The sequence below is a fragment of the Saccostrea cucullata genome, unplaced genomic scaffold (assembly GCF_032062105.1).
Source record: "Saccostrea cucullata isolate Sc308-1 unplaced genomic scaffold, CSIRO_AGI_Scuc_v1 ctg90, whole genome shotgun sequence".
NCBI lineage: Eukaryota > Metazoa > Mollusca > Bivalvia > Ostreida > Ostreidae > Saccostrea > Saccostrea cuccullata.
Genome location: NW_026940868.1, coordinates 698,285 through 721,046, shown reverse-complemented (window position 1 = coordinate 721,046; position 22,762 = coordinate 698,285). Strand labels below are relative to the sequence as shown.

At 35.3% G+C, this 22,762-nt stretch overlaps 1 protein-coding gene across 1 annotated transcript in view; it reads left to right on the top strand.

The window, feature by feature from the left end:
- LOC134256509 (dynein axonemal heavy chain 6-like) overlaps positions 1-22,762 on the top strand; it is a 48,718-nt gene that overhangs the window by 12,905 nt on the left and 13,051 nt on the right. The window contains exons 17-60 of the mRNA XM_062739146.1: positions 207-354; positions 716-819; positions 915-1,147; positions 1,379-1,501; positions 1,752-1,925; positions 2,084-2,302; positions 4,410-4,696; positions 5,182-5,411; positions 5,675-5,865; positions 5,976-6,056; positions 6,167-6,325; positions 6,449-6,570; positions 6,739-6,910; positions 7,063-7,170; positions 7,274-7,383; positions 7,736-7,810; positions 7,927-8,014; positions 8,189-8,439; positions 8,767-8,998; positions 9,273-9,541; positions 9,652-9,918; positions 10,252-10,426; positions 10,782-11,015; positions 11,256-11,495; positions 11,808-12,077; positions 12,549-12,804; positions 13,095-13,275; positions 13,683-13,709; positions 14,799-15,037; positions 15,367-15,606; positions 15,671-15,700; positions 15,972-16,459; positions 16,640-16,728; positions 16,850-17,069; positions 17,259-17,429; positions 17,675-17,842; positions 18,242-18,268; positions 18,641-18,676; positions 20,682-20,771; positions 20,961-21,158; positions 21,357-21,722; positions 21,866-22,047; positions 22,206-22,314; positions 22,607-22,732. Of these exons, the coding sequence (XP_062595130.1) occupies positions 207-354; positions 716-819; positions 915-1,147; positions 1,379-1,501; positions 1,752-1,925; positions 2,084-2,302; positions 4,410-4,696; positions 5,182-5,411; positions 5,675-5,865; positions 5,976-6,056; positions 6,167-6,325; positions 6,449-6,570; positions 6,739-6,910; positions 7,063-7,170; positions 7,274-7,383; positions 7,736-7,810; positions 7,927-8,014; positions 8,189-8,439; positions 8,767-8,998; positions 9,273-9,541; positions 9,652-9,918; positions 10,252-10,426; positions 10,782-11,015; positions 11,256-11,495; positions 11,808-12,077; positions 12,549-12,804; positions 13,095-13,275; positions 13,683-13,709; positions 14,799-15,037; positions 15,367-15,606; positions 15,671-15,700; positions 15,972-16,459; positions 16,640-16,728; positions 16,850-17,069; positions 17,259-17,429; positions 17,675-17,842; positions 18,242-18,268; positions 18,641-18,676; positions 20,682-20,771; positions 20,961-21,158; positions 21,357-21,722; positions 21,866-22,047; positions 22,206-22,314; positions 22,607-22,732 (7,805 nt within the window). The remainder of the gene's footprint in view (positions 1-206; positions 355-715; positions 820-914; positions 1,148-1,378; positions 1,502-1,751; positions 1,926-2,083; positions 2,303-4,409; positions 4,697-5,181; positions 5,412-5,674; positions 5,866-5,975; positions 6,057-6,166; positions 6,326-6,448; positions 6,571-6,738; positions 6,911-7,062; positions 7,171-7,273; positions 7,384-7,735; positions 7,811-7,926; positions 8,015-8,188; positions 8,440-8,766; positions 8,999-9,272; positions 9,542-9,651; positions 9,919-10,251; positions 10,427-10,781; positions 11,016-11,255; positions 11,496-11,807; positions 12,078-12,548; positions 12,805-13,094; positions 13,276-13,682; positions 13,710-14,798; positions 15,038-15,366; positions 15,607-15,670; positions 15,701-15,971; positions 16,460-16,639; positions 16,729-16,849; positions 17,070-17,258; positions 17,430-17,674; positions 17,843-18,241; positions 18,269-18,640; positions 18,677-20,681; positions 20,772-20,960; positions 21,159-21,356; positions 21,723-21,865; positions 22,048-22,205; positions 22,315-22,606; positions 22,733-22,762) is intronic.

Sequence of the window (22,762 nt, the reverse complement as noted above, 5' to 3'; positions counted from 1 at the left end):
AAAATGTAGCCCTATAATTTTTAAGAAAATCAGGATTTTAAGCAATTTAAGCACTCAAATTTGAAATATCTAGGTTGAAATACATAGAAAAAGTAGTTTGGACTTCCAATTCCATCAAACTGCATTTAACTGTGGTATTCAAGATACAAATGTTTGGATTTTCAAGACTTAACTATGATTTGATCCAGCATGGTTTGACTTTGTAGAGACTGAATCGGAGTCTGAGGAGAGTGATTCTGAGTACTCTGGGGAGGAGCAGGACCACAGGAGGAGGGACAGCTCCGAGACTGAGGAGTCTGAGGATGAGGACAGGACTCCTCGCGAGGATTACGCCTACCCAGAGCAGGAGAAAAGGTAAATGGGACCGTGTTATCCTAGGACTGATTAAATGTTAATTTATCTCTTCAACAATAGTTGAGCATGCATTTTATATACATACAGCAGTTCCTCTGAATTCACTTTTTGAGTGAGGTGGGTGGGGGATAATGGTATAAAGAGGCCTACAAATTCTTATCCTTCATGAAATGCTTGATTTTGATATATCTTTTATCTGGTATTAGTATTTGTGTTTCTTCTTTAACCATGAAGTCAGTTCTTACACTGATTAATGAATAGGACCTTTATAGGAAAAGTTTATTTATAATTTATATGGAAAGGTTTGAAATTTTCATCAAGTTGCAAAAATATAAGTATGGTCTAACTTGCCATATTTTAGGAGTAAAGGAGGCAAAAAGAAATCCTATGTGACTTTGTCTCCAACTGAGTATGAATTTAAATCTGGAATCAGGACCATCATATGTGGATTTGAAAACACAATAGGTAAGCTTTTATATTTTGAATATGAGCACATTTAACCGCAGAAAACAAAAACTTACCTTTTCTATATACAATGACTAAATATTATTCCTTTTTAGCTCAAGTTGTGTCCATGTTAAGAGAGCCAAAATTGAAGGTATTTTATTCACCACCTTCCCATGACCTTAGATTGAACTTTGATCAGGAAGAAGAAAGAGACCGAATGGAATACCAGCGACCTTGGCCTGACCTTGAAAATCTTTTTGGTGATGACCCAGAATACCAAAAATATCTTACTGACCTTGGTTCATACATGGCAATGCAACTGGAACAAGTTAAACAATTCTCTCATGTAAGTTTGAAATTAAACAAGGTATTTTTAAACTTGAATATGGCTGTTCCATGAGTAAATATGATCTTCTTTTTGAATAAGGTTAAATTTACTTCAAAATTGTTACAACATGGATGTAATACCCAAGTGTATGCAGCTTTTGATGAATGTTTTGTTTAAAATCTATATTCTTTATCCACTTGTCCCTATATAAAATTTATGTAAATATATTACATGCACTTCCTTTGACAGAACTTTGATCAGTACTGTGAAATGGTGGACAAGAGTAAAGCCCTAGACATTGATGAATCCATGGCCAGACATGAATGGTCCACAGAGGAATTCAGTCATGTTCTACCAACCTTCACAGAAATGGTCAGATTATTTCTTCCCATATAATAACTCAGACTTTTGTTCCCTGTATAGTATCTATTTATCATGTGAATTTAACTTTTCTCAGAATTGTTAAGCATTAGTAATTTTATGTTTCCTTGCTAAGCTGGTAATCTCAGTCATAGACTGATATTTATTTCTTGCATTTTTTGGCACTTAAACACTTTTAAGTTTTCAAATATTAAATTTTGATTTTTAGATGTAACAAATTGCTTTAAATTTCTGTTTTTAGGTTAAGGAGATGAGGAAGATGACCGTGAAGAGGAGATGTGCGATGGTTCTGGTGATGAGCTCTAGCTTCAGGGATTCCTGTCTCCCCTACCCCCAGGAGATCATCAATAAGACCCACCATAAACTGCCCATCATAGCCAACAAAAGAAACGAAGATCTGCTTACTATTATTAAGGTACGCAATGAGAGGAAGGAAGCATTTCTAGGATTTTAGAAATTTTTATTAATTTTTAAAAATTATGAATTGGTAAGGATTTAGAATATATTATCCAAAAAGAACAATTAAATTAAGTGTATTTTCTAATTTTTTTGAATTTGTACATCTTTTACCAGGGTGCAGCAAGAAAATTGGAGGACTATCCTAAATCTGTGGAGGAATTTGTTGAACATTTGTCTTTCCTGTCCAAGATGACATCTGAAATCACAGCCCTTGATAAGGAGTTCCTGATCGTAAACAAGTTGTTCACCATTGCCAAGGATTTCTCTGTAAAGATTGAACCAGAAGACCTGGCCCTGTACCAGACATTGGGTCCAAGTTTCCAGGGGCTGAAAGTAAGAGACTAAATCTCGTCTGAAAAGCAAATTATTTAACAGTTTTATGATTGGGGGGAAAATGGGAAAATGCACATCAAGTATCCTTTAATAATTTATGTGGTAAAATGAAATGTCTGGACCGATATTACATGTTTTTTAGCTCACCTGAGCCGAAGGCTTGATTTTCTGATCACATTTTGTGTGAATATGGTCCGTCTGTCCGTCTGTCTGTCCGCCTGTAAACTCTTCACATTTTCGACTTCTTCTCAAGAACCACTGATCCAATTTTGACCAAACTTGGTACAAAGCATCCTTAAGTAAAGGGGAATTTAAATTGTTAAAATGAAGGGACATATCCCCTCGCAAGGGGAGATAATCCTTGACAAAAATAGGGTGGGGTCATTAAAAAATCTTCTTCTCAAGAACCACTGGGCAAGTAAAGCTGAAACTTATGTGGAAGCATCCTGGGGTAGTGTAGATTCTAAATTGTTCAAATCCATGGCCAGATGGGCGGGGCCACAATGGGGAATCAAAGTTTTATATAGAAATATATAGGAAAAATCTTTGAAAATCTTCTTCTCCCACTGGGCCAGAAAAGCTGAAACTTATATGGAAGCATCCTGGTATAGTGTAGATTCTAAATTGTTCAAATCATGACCCCCGGGGGAAGGGCGGGGCCACAATGAGGAATCAAACTTTTACATAGAAATATATAGGAAAAATCTTTGAAAATCTTCTTCTCAAGAACCACTGGACCAGAAAAGCTGAAACTTATGTTAAAGCATCCTGGGGTAGTGTAGATTTTTTGTTCAAATCACTTTTAAGTTTTGGGGCCACAATGGGGAATCAAAGTTTTATATAGAAATATATAGGAAAAATCTTTGAAAATCTTCTTCTCAAGAACCACTGGACCAGAAAAGCTGAAACTTATGTGGAAGCATCCTTGTATAGCGTAGATTCTAAATTGTTCAAACTCATGTCCCCCCTAAGGGCCCACAATGGGGTATCAGAGTTTAACATAGAATGATATACATAGGAAAAATCTTTAAAAATCTTCCCATCCACTGGGCCAGAAAAGCTGAAACTTATATGGAAGCATCCTGGTATAGTGTAGATTATTGTTCAAGGTATGCAATGAAACAATGGGGAATCAAAGTTTTACATAGAAATATATAGGAAAAATCTTTAAAATCTTTATTAAATCACTGGGCCAGAAAAGCTGAAACTTATGGTTTTGAAATTTGGTAAGTGTAGTATATTATTCAAATCGGACCCCCGTGTTACAATGGGGAATCAAAGTTTTATATAGAAATATATAGGAAAAATCTTTGAAAATCTTCTTTTATCCACTGGGCCAGAAAAGCTGAAACTTATGTGGAAGCATCCTGGTATAGTGTAGATTCTAAATTGTTCAAATCATGACTCCCAGGGGAAGGACAATTTGTTTTACATAGAAATATATAGGAAAAATCTTTGAAAATCTTCTTCCAAGAACCACTGGGCCAGAAAAGCTGAAAATTATGTGGAAGCATCCTTGATAGCATAGATTCTAAATTGTTCAAACAAGCTGTTCACCATTGGGAATCAAAGTTTTATATAGAAATATATAGGAAAAATCTTCGAAAATTTTCTTCTCAAGAACCACTGGGCCAGAAAAAGTGAAGCTTATGTGGAAGCATTCTGGGGTAGTGTCCTAAATTGTTTCCAAGGGGGGGCCATTATAGGGAATCAAAGTTTTACATAGAAATGTATAGGAAAAATCTTTGAAAATCTTTTTACAGGAACCAGCCAAAAAAGCTAACATTGTGCCCATGGAAGGATTGGTAGTGTAGATTTCAAAATGTAATTTTATATTAATTAAAAAGGGTAAAATCTGGTAAAGAACAGAATGGTCAAAGCTTCTCAGGTGAGCGATGTGGCCCATGGGCCTCTTGTTTGCTATAAGGAAGAAGTGTTTAGTTTGTTATTTTAATTATTCTTAACAAAAATTTGGATGTTTGTTTGAAATTTGATAGACAATTATATATTTTGTATATTGTGAACTAAAAGGAACAAGAATTTCTTTCTGTAGCACAATATTTTGTAAGGAGTACTTATCTTATATAATAAAAAAATGTTTTTGTAGAATGCCATACTGGTAGGAGAAGCTAAGAAAGATGAAAACATCCGTAAATTCAGCCAGGACTTGGATACGCTCATTTATAAGATTCGCACCAAACTGATGGAGATCAAAAACCGAGTCCGTGACCCAGATCTCCTCAGTACTGACATTATAGCAGTGGCCGCTCTGAGTAAGCTCGACTCGATTCAGAGCGAGGTGAGCTCTCTGTCTACAAAAGCTAGGAGCTATGCAAGCTACCAGGAGCGATTCGGAAGCTCACTGTCCAACTCTAAGAGGGGCATGTATGGAGAGTAAGTATGGCTTTGATTTTATGTAATCTCTTTCAGTAATTTTCGAATTGTTTCATATAATCAAGCTTCAGTGTAGAATCAAAGGTTTGACTGAATCTTTTGTTGCAAATTATAAGAATAATGTTAGCATATTTTTTCTTGTCTTAGGCGTGAAGTATGGTAAATGTATTCATTGTTTTGTCAAACTGTTCATGCATTTTAATTTTTTTGTTTGTGCATTCATTATTTTTGTCATGTTTTCAAACAAAATTTTTAATTTTTATTTTTTCCCATTGTATTAAAAAATTTACATAATTTCAGTGTGAAATAATACAGATTATATATCAGTATCTGATTCAATTGTCATTTATACATGTACTCTTGAAATTTTATCATTACAGAAAATATTGGGATGTATAATTTTATTTCAGTTGTGACAAACAATGAACAAGCTCAATATAAAGGTAGAGATGTAAAATTTTAAATATAGAATTTTCTGTTTCCAGGGAATACATGTTGATGGATCGCTATGACAGCCAGAGTGCCACAGAGATTCAGGCTGACCTTTCTGACATTGAACGTGACCTGACCTTGAGACAGTTGCTATGGCAATCCCAGGAGGAATGGGACAAGTTGTATGAGGAATGGACAGCCACACCATTTGATTCTTTACAAGTAGAGTTACTACAGAAAAATGTCAACCGATTCACACAAACTGTTTACATGTTGGAAAAAGGTGAAAACACAGGAAATTTAATTTGCTCTGATGGACAATTTTATCCCCATTTCAAAGATTCTTTTATGCTTAACAGTAAATGTGTAATAATTTTCTATTTTCGGGGGTTTAAAAAATGAAACTTTATATGTTTATTTAAAAAAGAGAGATACCATAGAAATTTTTTAAACAAGTTTTGTAATGCATCTGATTTGATAGTCATAAATTGTCTGCATGAAGGAGGAACCTGCCATGTAATTTTCTAATTTGCCATTGTTTTCTAGGTTTACCCTCTAATGAGGTCCTGCCCATTCTGAAGGAGAAAGTGACAGAATTTAAACACGGCATGCCAGTCATCACATCTCTAAGGAATCCATCTCTGAAGGCCCGCCATTGGCAGCTGATTGAGAGGCTGATCCAGAAGTCCATCGCCCGGGATAAGAACTTCACCCTGGCTAACCTTCTGGAAATGAATGTAAGTCAAAAGTAGTCTAAAAGACTTGCAACCTTAGAACTTGTTTAAATTATAGAGATAATTCTTTTCCTTTTGCATGAAAACTGATGCCCACTGGGTTTATTATCTAGATTTTCAAGCATAAAGAAAAGATTCAAGAAATCTCTACCAAAGCAAGCAATGAAGCCACACTGGAACTCATGTTGGAGAAGGTAATGAATATTTACTAAAACTTATAGGAAATTTGCAAGTAAAAAAGTACTATTCATTTTCCCTTTTGTTGTCATGATGTTAAATTAATTATTCTTCTTTCCTTCTGCAGATTATCAACTTTTGGCAGAACACGGATTTCCATCTGTCTCCACACCAGGGTAGAGACACCTTTATCATCGCTGGAGCAGACGACATCATGGCCCAGTTAGAAGAAAGTCAGGTTACCATAGGAACCATTAAAGCATCAAGATACATTGCTCCAATCCAGGCAAGATTAAACATTTTTCACCTGAAAGACATTATCTTTTATAATATCTTTGCAAAACATTAAACAGTGTTATCTCAACTTTTCAGTGATTTTAGATTATAAATATTATGTATTTAATTTCAGACTCAAGTTGACCAATGGGAGAGCAAGCTTGGTGTATTTTCTAGAACTTTAGATGAATGGTTGACAGTACAGAGAATGTACCTTTACTTGGAACCAATTTTTAGTGCCCCAGATATCCAGAGGTAGTTCATTTAGGAATATTTTGTGGGAGGAAATGTATAAGAATATTTAAGAAAGAAATTTAAGAATTTCAAGGTCAAAGTCAAAACCAGAATTTTAAATCTGGTGAAATGTTTTAATAAGGTACTCTTGAGAACTTAAAATAATTATGTTTTACTTATTAATTTCAGGACATTACCTGGAGATGCCAAGTTGTTCACTGCAGTGGACAAGTCGTGGAAGGACATCATGAGGAGGGTGGAGGATCGCAGGAACGCCCTGAAGGCGGCGACCACCACAGGGACCCTAGAAACACTGACTTCCTGTAGACAGAATCTGGAGAAAATACAGAAAAGCTTAGAGGTTTGTTATAAGATTAAAATTATTAAATGCATTCATGGGTTTCTATATTTTCCTTTCAAAAGATGTTGATTTATTACTGTTGATTTATTTCTGATAAGTGAATAGAGTTGTTTGCAGAGTTTGAAGTTAATTTGAGCATTTTTCTTTTTTAGGAGTATTTGGATTCCAGGAGAGTTGTCTTCCCTAGATTTTACTTTCTTAGTAATGATGAACTTTTGGAAATTCTGGGTGCCCAATCCAAAGATCTCAATGCTGTTCAGGTAAAGTTTGACTTAAATAAATTAGAAGTTCATGTTTTGAAATAATGCATGTGTCTTTTCCATGTATTTGAAAAAAAAAAATCAAAACATATTGTATTTGCAGCCTCATCTTGGCAAGTGTTTTGGCAACATCAAATATCTAGAGATTGGTCAGAATCCACCTACCATCAAAACCATGATTTCTTCTGAAGGAGAAAGAGTTGCCATGCCAAAGTATGTATAAATACGTGTTTCATAATTTGAAATTCTTTATTAAATTTATTATTCTTTTTCTTCCCTTTAAGGATGTTTTTTCTAACATTATGAAATAGGTAAGAGATGTTAGGATGATATACTGTAAATCACTTTTTATTCGCGAGAACTTTATTTTCACATAATTACGCGAGACAGTGTGCTCGCGAAAATTTATTTCTCACGTATGATAGTATTCCTTAAGATTATATAGAGCATTAACCACAATTCTTGAAAATTTTGTCTCGCTAATCAAGAGTCAATGACTATCTTGCGAAAGTAAGGTGTCGTGAAAATTTAGTGATCTACAGTAGTTGATTTAATTTTTTTATAGGAACATAAGAGCCAGAGGTTCTGTTGAACAATGGTTGGTTTATGTGGAAAATGGAATGATAGACACTGTCAAAAAGTAAGTAGTTTTATCAATACAGAATGTTCAGAATATTGTATTAAAAGAATTATCCTATAAAGTAGTATCACATTACAAGGAATCTAAATGGTCAATGTACATGAAAATCTGTTTAGACACCTGAAGTTAGGCTTGGCAGATTGGCTTGGAGCAGACCAGAGAGAGTGGGTCCTGAAGCATCCTGGTCAAGTGGTCCTCACTGTGGTAGGTGGTTAGAATTACCTGTACGACTAAAACAGTAAACAATTCATTTTTAAACTAATTTGACCAAGCAAGTTTCTTACATGTAATATTAAAGAGAACAGGTATTTTTCCCATTAAAGGCTGATCTCTATAATCTAAAGTCTTCAGTTACTGATATTAATATTTTATTTTCAGACACAGATTATGTTCAACAAGAATGTCATTCAGTGCTTTGACCTGCCCAATGTGGTGAACAGCTTGATTGAAGTTAAGGACAAGCTGGTGGACTCCTTGAACATTTTAGCTCGCATGGTCTCTGGCAACATTCTGTCTCATCAAAGGGAGAGCATCATGGCCCTACTGACCATCAATGTGCACAACAGAGATATCTTACTGGGCATGATTGAGCAACAGATCCAAAAAGTGGATGACTTTATGTGGACTAAGTAAGATATACAGATGTAATAAGTCATGTTGTAAAGAAAATGGAATGGGTCTACATTGAAACTTTTTCTTTGAGACAAATTTCAGTTTCCTGCAAAGTTTCTACAATTCAGTGATCTTTATTTGAGGTCTTGTCCATTAATTTGCACTCAGATGTATTGGACCTCTTACATTTACTACTTGTTTCAAAGATTGGAATGTGATATCTTTCAATTAATGTCTGTTTTATCTAAAGAACATGAAATTCTCCAAGATTTCTAATTATAGCAATCAAACTTTTTTATGGATCATAAAGTTACAATGACGCATGTATTCATCAATCTTTGCAGACAGCTGAGATATGAGTGGGATGAGCAGAGTAACAATTGTTTTGTGATGCAGTCTAATGCCCGGTTCCAGTATGGGTATGAGTACCTGGGATGTTCCCCCCGCCTAGTCATCACCCCCCTTACTGACCGGTGTTACCTCACCCTCACAGGGGCCCTACACCTACATCTAGGGGGGTCACCTGCAGGGCCTGCTGGAACAGGAAAGACAGAAACTGTGAAAGATTTGGCCAAGGTAAAATTGGATTTCAAATTTACAAGGGGAGTACAGTAAAACATGCTTATAGCAAATATTCTTATAATGAATTGATGCTTACATTGAAGTTATTTTTCAATCCCCAAGACTTTAAAAATATATTGTAAACTTAACTGATATAACAAATTAGGCTTATAACAAAGCAATATCATCCATCTCTGGCACTTCATTATAAGTGTATTTTATTGTACAAGGAAAAAAAAAGATTTAAGTCAGAATGATAGAACCATTTATCTATTTTTGTTGCACACAGGGTGTGGGGAAGCAGTGTGTGGTCTTTAACTGTTCGGAGGGTCTGGAATACCACACCCTGGGGAAGTTTTTCTCTGGTCTGGCTCAGTCTGGAAGCTGGTGCTGCTTTGATGAATTCAACAGGATTGATCTGGAAGTGTTGTCTGTTGTGGCTCAGCAGATCCTGATGATAAAACAAGCCAAAGACAGAGAGGATCTGAGGTTTATGTTTGAAGGAAAAGACATCAAGCTGAATCCCACATGTGGATACTTTATAACAATGAATCCCACGTGAGTCATATTGCTTGTGATTTACATGTAGCTTAGGTTCTTTAATGGTGAACTGGATTAAAATATTCAACCCTGTGGCCATTTTTGTAACTAAAAACCATTTTGCACAGGTATGCTGGGAGGGTAGACCTACCTGACAACTTGAAGTCCCAGTTCAGGCCGGTAGCCATGATGGTGCCTCACTATGACCAGATTGCAGAGATCATGCTGTTCTCCGAGGGTTTCATTGCCGCCAAATCTCTGTCCAGGAAGATTGTAAACTTGTATCAACTGGCCAGTAAACAGCTGTCCCAACAAGACCACTACGACTTCGGAATGAGAGCTATCAAGTCTGTGCTGGTCATGGCGGGTCATGGGAGATACAAGGAGCAGCATAAGTATGTAGTCATGGCAAGGTTAAGGGGATGAAACAATCTTGGAAAACATTTAGAAATAAAACTTGTTATGCTTAAATATGCTTAAATACTGTAAATTTTAAATGCTTAGAGAGCAAATGGTAGAAAGATCAACTGTTCGAAATTAATGAACTTTTTTCCCCCAACAAAACTATGTATAACATTTTTAAAATGGGGAAAGAGTCTCACTTTAACTTAATTTGCATAGCTGTAGTGCAGTTTCTTTTTCAAAAAGTAAGATCACATACCTTCTAACAAGGGGTATAATTAATCAAGATTTTTTTTTACTTTGTGATCATAAAATTTATTTTTCAGGGGTAACCATGCTGTTAACCTAACAGAGGATGTGGAGTCCTATATTTTGATCCACTCCCTGAGGGATGCTAACCTCCCTAAGTTTCTGGCAGAAGACGTCCCTCTGTTTGAGAATATCCTGGATGATCTCTTCCCAGGAGTTGTCCCCCCTGAACCAGATTATGGAGTTCTAGAGGTATGAATTAAATAAGGGTGAAAGGAACATCCTGTTTTTCTATAAACTGCTTGGTTTTTGGTCCATATAACTAACATATATATGTGCTTGTATTCATGTGTATCATAATCAAGCAAAAAAAATTACTAAATAAGTTCTAAGGTATTAGTACCTTTCACATTTATTGCAGGAACAATAAAGTTCTTTGACATACTTGATAAACTAATGTGATCTTTCACATTTATTGCAGGAACAATAAAGTTTTTAGACATTTGATAAACTAATGTGATCTTTGAAACAAGTGGAAGGGGATTTTTTTTAAAGGATTTGAAAAATTTAGTTGGCAATTTTCAACAATGAGTTTTTTCTTCTGTAGAGAGCCATAAACATAGCCGTTAGAGACAACAATCTACAGAACTGGCCTCATCAGATAGACAAGGTGAAGCAGTTCTATAATCAGATAATGGTCCGTCACGGCATCATGTTGGTGGGGCCCACAGGAGGGGGCAAGACCACGGTCAGAACAATCCTTCAGAAGGCTCTAATTCTGATGCCCACAATCATACCCCAGGAGGAGAAAGAGACCTCCAGGAAACAGAGCATGTTCCCTGTAAGTTTTCTATTTAAAAAAAAATTACTACAGAACAGTGATTTTTATTGCAAATTTACTGGATTCAGTGGTTTTAGTGGTTTTGGTGTTATCAGATTTTTATATCACAATTTAGAATTAAATATTTTGAAATGATATATGCATTATTTGTTCTGTGAAAGGAATATATTGAAAATTGGCTGATTCAGAATTATTTTATCTATAAACATCTTCAAAATTGTTTTCTTTTTTTGTCCACAGGGTAGCAGACTGAAGAAGGGACATGTTGAGTTGTTCTCTGTGAACCCTAAGAGTGTCCAGTCTTCTGAGTTGTTTGGGGACTTTGACCCATACACCAGGGACTGGACTGACGGACTTATTGCTCTGGCAACCAGAAAATTCTCCAATGAATTACAGCAACAACATGGCACACCAGAGGAGCATGCTGGGAGACCTGTATCCACTGGCAACAATATGGCTAACATATCAGATGCTTCTCAGGTACTTTGAATTTGAAGATTTTTAATTTTCAATTTCTCATGATTGCTACACAAATTGATTTTTTAGTGCTTTCTTCAAAAATAACATTTTTAGTGTTCTCCTGCAGTAAAAGCAAAAGTATGGATGAAATAAAAAAGCTGATATGTACATGTACAAAGTAATTCATATTTTTTGAAAATTATTTCTATCGGTACATGAAAATTCATTGAAAATGAAAGAATTAGCAAAGTAAAGGACAAATTCAAAAAAAGAGGAAAAGTTCTCGACATTATTTCAGTATACAGACTGAATAAATAGAGTATTTTTGCATAGACATTGATGCAAGATGAAAAGGATGAAGATGCGGAGAAGAAGGATCACATGGACAAAGTGATAACAAACTGGAGGTGGCTGATATTAGACGGACCGGTGGATACTATCTGGGTGGAGAATCTCAACACTGTACTGGACGATTCTAAGGTCCTCTGTCTGGCCAACGGTCACAGAATCAGTCTACCCAGCGGGATGAGGCTTATTTTTGAAGTGGACAACTTATCAGAGGCCAGCCCTGCCACCATCAGTAGATGTGCCATGGTTTACATGGTAAGAGACTTCTTAGTAAAGAGACTCCATATTGTCTCTAATATCCCAAGCTCTCCAGCCCTTGAATTCATGAGAACTTGACCAAAATTGTGTATTGCACTACCATTTTTTCCACATTAAGGAGGCTGGGGGGTCAACAAATTAATCAGAAATTAACCACCAGATTTAACTTATTTTTTTAGATACGGTAACTTAAGCTGTCTACTATCATTTCACAAAGAAAAAATTCATACATTTTAGTTTTAAAATTTGATCATTTTCTACATCTTCATATGGAGCTCTCCTTTTAAAGGAGATAAAAATAGTCTGAAAATGGCTGCCACACCCCAGCCTCGTTAATATTTATTTATGCTAGTAGAATTGTTTTTAAAAAATTGTTTCATTGTAGATCAGATGAAAAATTTTGACTCTAAAAATTGAAAGTTTTTGAAAGAAAAAATATTGATATGCAAAAAATCATTTCTTTCATAGGACCCAGTAGACCTGGGTTGGAGACCATTTGTAAAGACCTGGTTACAGAAACTTCCCAGAGAAATGCCAGAAAGTGGACGTCGACATCTTCAACAGCTGTTTGATTACACGATTGAGAAAGGTCTTAAGTTTGTCAGGAAGTACTGTAACTACCTGATGATGGAGGTGCCAGAGATGTGCTATATAATGACTCTGTGTAACATTCTGTCATCATTTCTGGACTTCCTGTCTAAACATGGAGGATTTGGAGCTCCAGGTATGGGAATTTTCTCATAGATTTTTTAAAGTGCATTTGTTTACGCCAGCAGTTTGTCAGTTTCAAATATTTTAGGAAAGACGTGTAACATCTAACATTATTTTTTCAAACTCATTGGGACTAAAATTTAACTTTGAGATATCCAGTGGTTTGAGATGACCAGGGTTGAAAACTTAAGAAATATGGTGAAGACTGCCACTCCTTCTCAACATATTCCTGGTACTGGAGATGTCAGTGTTCAAGATAACAAACTACTACTGTATTTTCAAGTTTCCTTCTTTCAACTTCAGACAAAGTAGAGAGTAAAGAGGATAATGAGGAGAGAAGACCAGAGAGTAGGGCCTCAAGTCGTAGCTCCTCCAGGGCATCAAAGAGCAAGGGCCTTAAAAAGAGGACCACCAAAAAGGTGCCCTCAAAAACAAAGGACGTCACCTTTAAGACGGAGGATACTAGTTCTGTCAAAAGTTCAAGGTAAGAGAAAAGTGAATCTGTCTGTCTGTGTATCCTGTAAATACCCCATAAATAATATTGCACTTTATGTATAATGTGCTTTAAAACGTGTTGTAATATAATGTTGCATTGTGATGTTTTATCATTGTCAACAAAATAAAATAAAGGTTATTAATGATATCTAAATGATTTAAGATTATGATTTTTTTTCTAGCTTTCATTGTATTTCATGCTTTATTATTTATAGCCCTGCTTTAAGCATTACCTTGTTTTTGAGATATATTGCAGACTTGCTGTTTAAAAACATATTTATGACAGTTTGAATGCAAAATCTTGATGCTGAAGACTTGTACTAAATGTAGTAATAAACCATGATTTTTTTTTTATACTTTAGTGTTTATATCTCTATGTCTCCTTTTCTTCTAAAGTTTTGTTAGTTCTTCACACTCTGATATGTAAGTAAATGGTGTTCCACTTTTCACATGTGCAGTTTTGTGCATCATTTAACTTTGTTTTTTTTTTTTTTCTCAATTTCTTTTTTGTGTCTTTTTATTCAATGTTCTCTGAGAAATATCTTTCATGTTCAGAAAGTGCTCTGTGAATGTTTCTGAAGACAGTCATATTTGTATGCAGTTGAGCTGCATTAGATTGACATTAAATTTCATGTGTTCTGCAGATTTGATATGAACAGGTAATTTGTGTGCTTGTCAATTGAAATTGAGAAATCAAAGTGCTGGAAGCAATAGCAGCATAAGAAGTTAAACAAAAAATGATTTAAGAAGCACAAAAACCATCTGGATGCAAAACTGAAAAGTATTTGTGTACCACAGTAAATATATTTTATCTGATCATATGGTACTAAAAGTTTTCATAAGAGTAAGTGAACGATGCCAATGTAAGATTAAGCATCAACATTTCATGTGCTTGTATCCAATTTATAGGCCTTTTAAGGCTATGATGTGTGAGTATTTGTCATGATAAATGCCAGTTTGCCAAATAGCTGTAAAGCTGTGCCAATTTCTTAGGTTTTGACAAGGAATTTACTCATTTGTAAAGATTTAATTTAAGCTCCATAATATTCAGTCTCTTAGATTGCACTTACATCCCAATGAAATGACAGTATATTTTAAGTTATTTTTTTTTTTACATTTCCTTCTTTTTTATCTCCATATATATCAATGCACCCTATGGATTTAAAATCTTATGGGAAATGAATCCGATGTTTCCTTTTGTCAAATTCAATTTTTAACCTTCATCATTTTCAAACCTTCCTTTAAAACTGTAATTTGGAAGTCCAAAACTTTATGTCACATAATGTCTTTCTTTCCTTTATCAAAGATTATTTTATGTACAGATTGCAGTATAAAATTACTAGTTCACTGTACAATGAAACTTTATGTATCTTTGATTTCTTGCTAAGAAATTATAGCAAACAAATTATCTTAAAAATATTGAAAAGTATCAATGTATATCAGATGACAAAATTCTTAAAGAATCAGTATGACTGTTCCCTGATTTTGACTCTTTTGCTTTGTCTTCTGTAGCCTCCAGAGTGACAAGGTGTACTACCTACAGAAGAACCCCAATCAGCTCCTTAACATGCTGGGTAAACTGTTTGCGTTTTCTTTCACCTGGAGTATTGGAGGTATGTTCAAGCGCCAGGAGGATGCTGATGACGACGACATGATCAGGCGGGGCCAGGACAAGGGGGAGAGGGATGCCAATATCTGTAACGAGTTTGACAACTTCATGCATGAGTTATTTGAAGTGGAACCACCACTCGGTAAGGAATTCATAAAGATATTTAAAGTGGCTTGGTATTTTTGTACCCCTAAAAGATGGAAGAATTAAAATTAGGTGTCAATGCATTTGATGCCTATGTTTATTGTGCTGGTCAGTTGACCATAGATTTTCAAAGAGACAAATTTCAAATGTGATTAAGTGAAGGCCATCAATTCAGGTCAATGTTATACCATAGGCCAAGGACAAACATATTTTTTTGTTAAACAAGAAAATGTCCTCTCCAGAGTTTTTTAAGGCATATTTTATTTTAAATATAAATGTGCTTATTCATTGTGCATAAAATTAAAATATTTATTTTTTTTATTATAGGAGTAAGGTTGCCAACAGGAAATAAGGTCATCTATGCCTACTTTATTGATATGGAGTCTGGTAACTTTGTATCCTGGGATGTTCTGGTGCCAAAGACCAAGTCCCTGATAGAGAAGGGAGCCGTCATAACTATAGGGGAGACAATGGGGGTTTCTGGGGGACACAAGAAGAAGAGAGAAGAGGCTGAGATTACCCCCACTGTGGACCTCATCCGATTCTCATTCCTGTCTGGACTTCTGCAGGTGATAATGCTGATGAAATTTGGTTTTATTTAATAACTTTTAAGATTGTAGAATCAAAGCCATTCTGCACAAACATCCAGTGCTGCTTACAGGTGATAATGCTGATGAAATTTGGTTTTATTTAATAACTTTTAAGATTGTAGAATCAAAGCCATAACATTAAGTACAGTAGATTTATAACTTTGTCAAAGTCTTATGACTGCTTTTAGTGAAAGGCATCAATACAACAGATTTTTTTTCCACTTTTTTAGATAAACCATGATAAAATTGTCCAAAGCAAAGTCCATAACTTTAAATTTACAGATTTGGCTTCACATTTTGTGTAAACTGTTTTCCGTAAAACTATTCCTTTCAATTATTCAGGAGAATCTGGTGTTGGCAAGTCGGCCATTATTAACCACATGTTAGGCAGACTGGGACAAGATGGCGGAACATCCACTAAGAGTGGCACGGTGCTGGGTCAGATTCTCAGCTACTCCGACAAGACCAACACACTACTGGAGAGTATCTCAAAACTCACAGAAATGGACAACAACGACGAGTCCAAAAGCATCGACGTCCTGCTGGGAACGGCCAAACCTAAAAGTTCTACTGGAGTGATTAGTTCCATGATTCAGTTCTCAGCTCAGACGACAGCAGCTAGACTTAAGGCTCACATAATGCACAAACTTATCAAAAAGGGCAAGGACACTCTGGGGGCTCCCCGAGGGAAAAAGGTGCTGGTGTTTGTGGATGATTTGAGCATGCCCGCCCCTGAGGTATATGGAGCTCAGCCACCACTGGAGTTACTGAGGCAGTTCTTGGAACTTGGTGGATTTTATCATGCCGGGAAAGCTCATCTTGTATGGAAGGTATGAAAATAAATACATGTATAATTATGTGTGTAAATCTATTGTAGAACAATGAAATTTAGATCCAAAGTTGCCAAAATGAGTTTTTGAGTGTTTCTTACTTTGTAAGTCATGTTTAGTTAACTTACACAAAATCTACATTTATGTCTTACTTTACACTGAGAATATGTGAATTTTCAGGACATTTATGATGTCCATGTGGTGGCAGCCTGTGGACCACCAGGTGGAGGCAGGAACCCCATCAGTCCAAGGCTCCTCAAACACTTCAGGTCAGTCATAACTCTTCATGTGAGCTAAGCTCCCTTCCCCCTCAACCACCTCTCTGTTTGAAAAGTCAACCAACTTGCTTAAATGACAGCATAAATAAATGAAAATTTCCTCTTATTACAGCATTTTTGCTCTACCCCAGCCATCTACCAGGTCCCTCCAGCACATCTATCAAGTGCAGTTAGGTCGCTTCTTCCAGGAGGGGGAATTTGCTACAGAAGTGACAGAACTGCAGCTCCCCCTGGTGTCGGCTGCCATCGCGGTATACTACAGGATGTGTGGTAGCATGCTGCCAACTCCTGCTAAATCTCACTATACATTCAACCTCAGGGACTTGTCCAAGGTATCTAGATTGTTACCTTACCTCATTGGGTACCTCCTCTTTCATAAAAAGGAAAAAAAATTGCGAAGACATAACTGTAACCAAATGCATTGGATATCAGATAAAGAAGTACAGTAATACCAATTCATTTCCAAGACAAAAAATTGCCTGTTTAGTACTTCCATAACTGTAACTTTAAAAAATTTACAGGTTATACAAGGACTTCTCCAAGCCCATGAGTCTGTCATCGTGAGCAAAGATAACGTGGCTCAGCTGTTTGCTCACGAGGCCACTCGAGTTTTCCATGATCGTCTCATCTGCCTGGAGGACAGAGACACTTTCTTCCAGTTCCTGTCTGACACTCTACATGACCACTTCAAGGTTAGTTAAGTTTCATCTGAATGTAATGTTGATTTTTATTAGGTTAATAAAATTATCAGTCTTTGTTTTGGGTAATTTTCTAAAGCTCTTCTAGTCAAGTCATGCTGGCCTGTTGTTAAAGGTTCAATTATGAAGGGGGAAGGGAGTCAGGAGGCAGGAATACAAACAACATATAAGACTTTCTGATGTACATTGCGTTAATGTTTTTACCCCCAGATATGATTGTTTTTTTTTCCTCTTTCCAGGTCAAATGGACAAAAGAGAAACTGATGAATGAGCAAGTTTTGTTTGGAGATTTCTTTGAGCTGCAGGAGTCTAAGTCTGCTCGGGTGTACCACCCCATGTCTGACCGTAACAAGCTCTCTCAGATCCTGGAGGAATATTACCTCAGGATGAACTACGGCAACACCAAGGTAAAGGAGTACACACTAGATATAGGAAATCATGTTTCTCTTCCCTTTGTGTAGGACCCCCCCTTTTTTTAATGCATGCTTGCTAGATTTTAAACAAAAATTCCAATGTTGTTTTAATTTACCCTGTAGGAAATTTGCCACATAGGCTCTAGTAAAAAATCATGAAAAACATATGATGAAACATTTTCGTTATGTGTCAAGATTTTTATTGTGAAAAGCTTAAGTATCTTCTCCTTTTGCAGTAATTCATATAAAATTCTTGTTTCTTTTGTTTCTAATTTTTACTCTTACAGTCAGAGTGTAGAAGGAAATGTTTGATGATAGGTATAATATCAATCATGTCCATTTTGGTGTCTCAATTATTTTGTTGTATATGCATGAACCACTTTCTGTTTTTAGCATCATGAGGAATCAGTAGATATTGAGGTAGTGGAGCAAATAACCCTTGTGATAATCCCATATATACATTTATATTGTTTTATCAAGTTACTGGCTTATGGTAACCACAATACCACATACAAGTTTTAAGCAATGCTTTCATTGGATATAGGGATTGATTTTTGAGGAATTTTATATGTACACACAGGCAATTTACTTTGCATGAATTTTGAATTTGTGAAATGTATCGGATTTGTTTTTGTTCCAAGCCTATGTATGTACACAAAACATTTTAATATCCGCAAAATATTTCTATTTCAAAGTGTAATTGATATCATTTTATACATTTCCATACTAAAAAATTCAATTATTTTAATGGAGACAAATCAAAATCTAATTTTATTTCTCTGATGTTCCAAGGAGGAAAGCTCCAGGTTGATGTATATAAGTATAAATGTAAGTCTGGAATGGCAGAAACATGGCAAGAAATAACAGCTTATATTAAAAAAACAACAGCTTATGTCTAAAACAAAACCAAACAAGGAAAATATGGGCTATTTCAGACTCCTACATAAACCCCTTTCTCTTGTGTTAAGTTTCTTACAACCAAACTTTAAGATATCCAAGAATTCAAGATTTTGAGGCTAAAATACATAAAGAAAAAGTGATTATGACATCCAAATCAATTAAACATATCCATGATGTTTGAGATATTGATGTTTAAGATACTGAAGCTCAATTGATATATTACCCAGTGCATAAATATCTTTTTTACATTAATAGAGTGCCACATTTTTCATGCATAGGAAAAGTGTAAGGAAATCATAAGTGGTGTTTGGTCACCTATTTAAGCATCTATTCTCTCTTGTTTAACTTCAGGAAAATATGTATCTATCTTGTTTCAAAAATACTGTTGGCTGGTGACTCCAGATGGTGTTACCTATGTGGGTTATACACAGAAGTTCCCTGGTACATTCCTCACCCTTAAATTCTGCATTCTTCATTTGATGAATGTAGAAATTTTCTGAAATAGCCTTGGGTGCATGTATTTGTAGAGGAATTGATTTCAAACAATTAACAGCTGATAAGATATCTAACAGAAAGTGTTTTAGGTTTGGAAGTTAATGGGTTATTTACATGTAATGATTAATGAAATGTGTTTATATAAAAAAAAAAAATAAGATTTCCATTCAGAATCTCCAAATGCAGAGACTTTTAGAACTGAAAATGAACTTTCAGAATTTTGAGGGATAAAGAAACCAGTAACATTCATATTTAGAGAAGATATTTTTTTGTAATTAAAAAGAAAAAAAGGGATTTTCAATTTAGATACTTAATTTAGTATCAGAAGCATGGATTCATAAGCAAATTGTAGTTTAAATTGCACATTGCATGAATTTCTTCATAAATGACAAATACATGCAGTTATACCTTTCCATCAGATTACAAATGTGCACAACACTGCACATTAGATATTAGATATATCACATGGATATTGTGTATCTACCTCGGTAGTGGTATGGACAATCAAAGGGCAGTGGTGTTGGTCAGATAGTTTATATGTACCCAGTAATTCACCCCAGGTATTGTCAATATAGAATTGTGTTTGGTGTATGGAATTTAAATTGTTTTTGTCACTAAATATTTTTCAGCATCAAACTTAATAATTAAGAAATAATATGCATGTTACCGATGTAATGGATTTAATGTGACTTGTATATTTTCTAGCTAAATGTTTTTGGTGTGATAATCAAGGTAACGTTAGAGAATTTTATGCCAAGAAAAAAAAAATTAGTAGTTTTATTTTTTCTTACTAAATTTATATTTTCTTTGTTAAAAGTATTTTCTCATAGTTGTCTATTTAGATTTTAATTTTATGTAAATTTTATCAAATTTAATATTTATTGTTTAGAATTGCATCAAAACGTTGCTGTTTTTGGCTCAACTGAGCTGCAAGCTGAAATGAGATTTCTATTCAGTTAAAATTTGTTAAGATTACATGTTTTTCAATTTGCTTGAAAATTTAAAACATGAATTAAGATTTGTATGTCAAGGAAGCAATAGGTGAACTCCTTTCACAGTGTTTGGTTTTGTAGAAATAGATAAACAAGGTAAAATGCTAACGGTAAGAAGCATACACCTCAGTGTAGGACCATGCATAACTCTGTGTGTGAAATAAAAAAAAAAAGTGATGTTTTGTTTTTAACATACTTTATTTTATATGTTTCTGTAAATTCCTAGAATTGCTTATTTATTTGGACAATTTTTGTATTCATACAAAATCACCATGTTTTTTTTTTACTTGTTTCTTTTAAAGCACAAATTTATCATTACTAATGAGTGTGATTAAGTTTCCAGTTATTGAGGTGTGCAACAGTTTTCATTGTGCAAACAAATGTCTTTAAAAGCTTTTAATTCATTTCATATTCTTATTTCATTTGGTTTTCTTTCCCATATGCAGGCTACACAAATGGTGTTCTTCAAAGATGCAGTGGAGCACATCACTCGCGCAGCCAGAGTGTTCAGACAGCCCGGGGGTCACATGTTACTGGTATGTGTTACATACAATATTACGATTCTACTGATAGATATATTATAATTGTCAATTTGTTCTACTGTTGTAATATATTTTATTTTGTTTTTTCATCTGGAACACTTATTTCTCTTACTTTATAAGTTTTGGTGTAGAAATATATTGTTAACAGTTTTTTAAGTCTAAAATTCTTTTAATTTGTAACAGGTTGGTATGGATGGAACAGGGAAATCCACCATTGTCCAGCTGGCCAGTCACATTGCTGGGTGTGAATTGTTTAAACTGTCCCTCCACAGAGGCTATGGGACCACAGAGTTCAGAGAAGACCTCTCTAAAGTGTTCAAGTACAGCGGGGTCAAGGGCACAAAGATCGTCTTCTTACTGACAGATTCTGATATTGTCAAGGTAGCAACTTAAAATATAAAGAAACAAGTTAAAATCACCCTTGAAATAAAACAGACTTACATAAACACTAGAAAAATATGACTTGATATACTTTGTCTCTTTTAAATATAAAGGTTTTTAAATTGATGCATGGTTTCATTAAATCAATGTAAATAAAAAAAAAATTAGCCAAAAAAATTTTTTTTTTTTTTTTTTAAGGAATCATTCCTTGAAGACATCAACTGTATCCTGAACTCTGGTGAGGTTCCTGACTTGTTTGACTCGGAGGAGAGAGATGGGATCAGAATGGACCTCAAACAGGCTGCCTCGGAGGCGGACATTCCCGACACTAAGGAGTCCGTGTACCAGTTCTTTATTCACCGCGTCAGACAGAACCTCCACGTGGTGCTGACCATGAGTCCCGCCGGCGGCAAGTTCAGACAGCGATGCCGCATGAACCCTGCCCTCATTAACTGCTGCACCATTGACTGGTATGATGAGTGGGAGGAGGAGGCCATGTTGAATGTGGCCCAGGTCTTCTTCTCTAACGCAGAGTTTATAACCAGTGAAGACTTGGATATAGAGGTAAGAGGTCAAGGAAGGGAAAGAAAGAAAAGCAATAATGTCTTAATATTTATTTTATATCTGATTTCGTATGAATCAACATGTAGTGGATGAAACATTTGAATAGTTGCTGATAAATTCTTGGCATTGTCTCTTTGTTTTAGGCATTGAAGACGAAGGTAGGTCAGGTGTGTGTGGACATTCACAAGTCGATCGGGAAAATGTCGGTGAGGTACTGGGAGGAGATGAGGCGCCATTACTACTCCACCCCCAGCAGTTACATGGAGCTCATCAGACTCTACTCCAAAATGCTGAAAGAAAATAAAATGGAGTTTGTCAATAACAAGTAAATGCTTGAATAATAAATTTAAACAGCAATTGAATTGCTACTTTGGACTTACGTGTTTAATAATTTTGTTCATGAAGACATGTTTTTGAGACATTGTGACATTGTGATGCTCACAATATAAGATGAGAAATAAAATAAATATTTTATCTTTTCAGAAACCGTCTAAATGTTGGACTGTTTAAGTTGTCTGAGGCCAACTCACTTGTTGGAGAGATGTCTGTAGAGTTAGAGACACTGGGTCCAAAGATTGAAGAGAAACAAAGGGTATAAACATCATACTATATCCTAAAAATTCCCTACTTTTTTAGTTTTAATGAGGAGATAAAATGATAATTTCTTATATAAAACTGCATAGCACACAGTGTGAAAGGGCTTGAAAATAACCCGGTATACAGTATATATATTTACAATCCCCGACTTCTTCATTCTAGGATATAAATTCATTTTAAGATTCAAAGCTGCCTATCACTTATTGCAAGAAATGAACTTTTTTCATTGAATTTACTAAAAGTGCTGGATTAGAAGATGTTAAGAAAATAAATTTTCTTTACACTAGGACACAGAGATCCTGTTAGAGCAGTTAAAGAAAGACCAGGAGGCTGTACAGGAAGTACAGGAGATTGTGGAACAGGAAGAGGGAGTGATGCAGCGGGAGACACAGATCGTACAGGACTATGCTGATGTAAGAGTTCAAAGATGTGTCTAATGATAC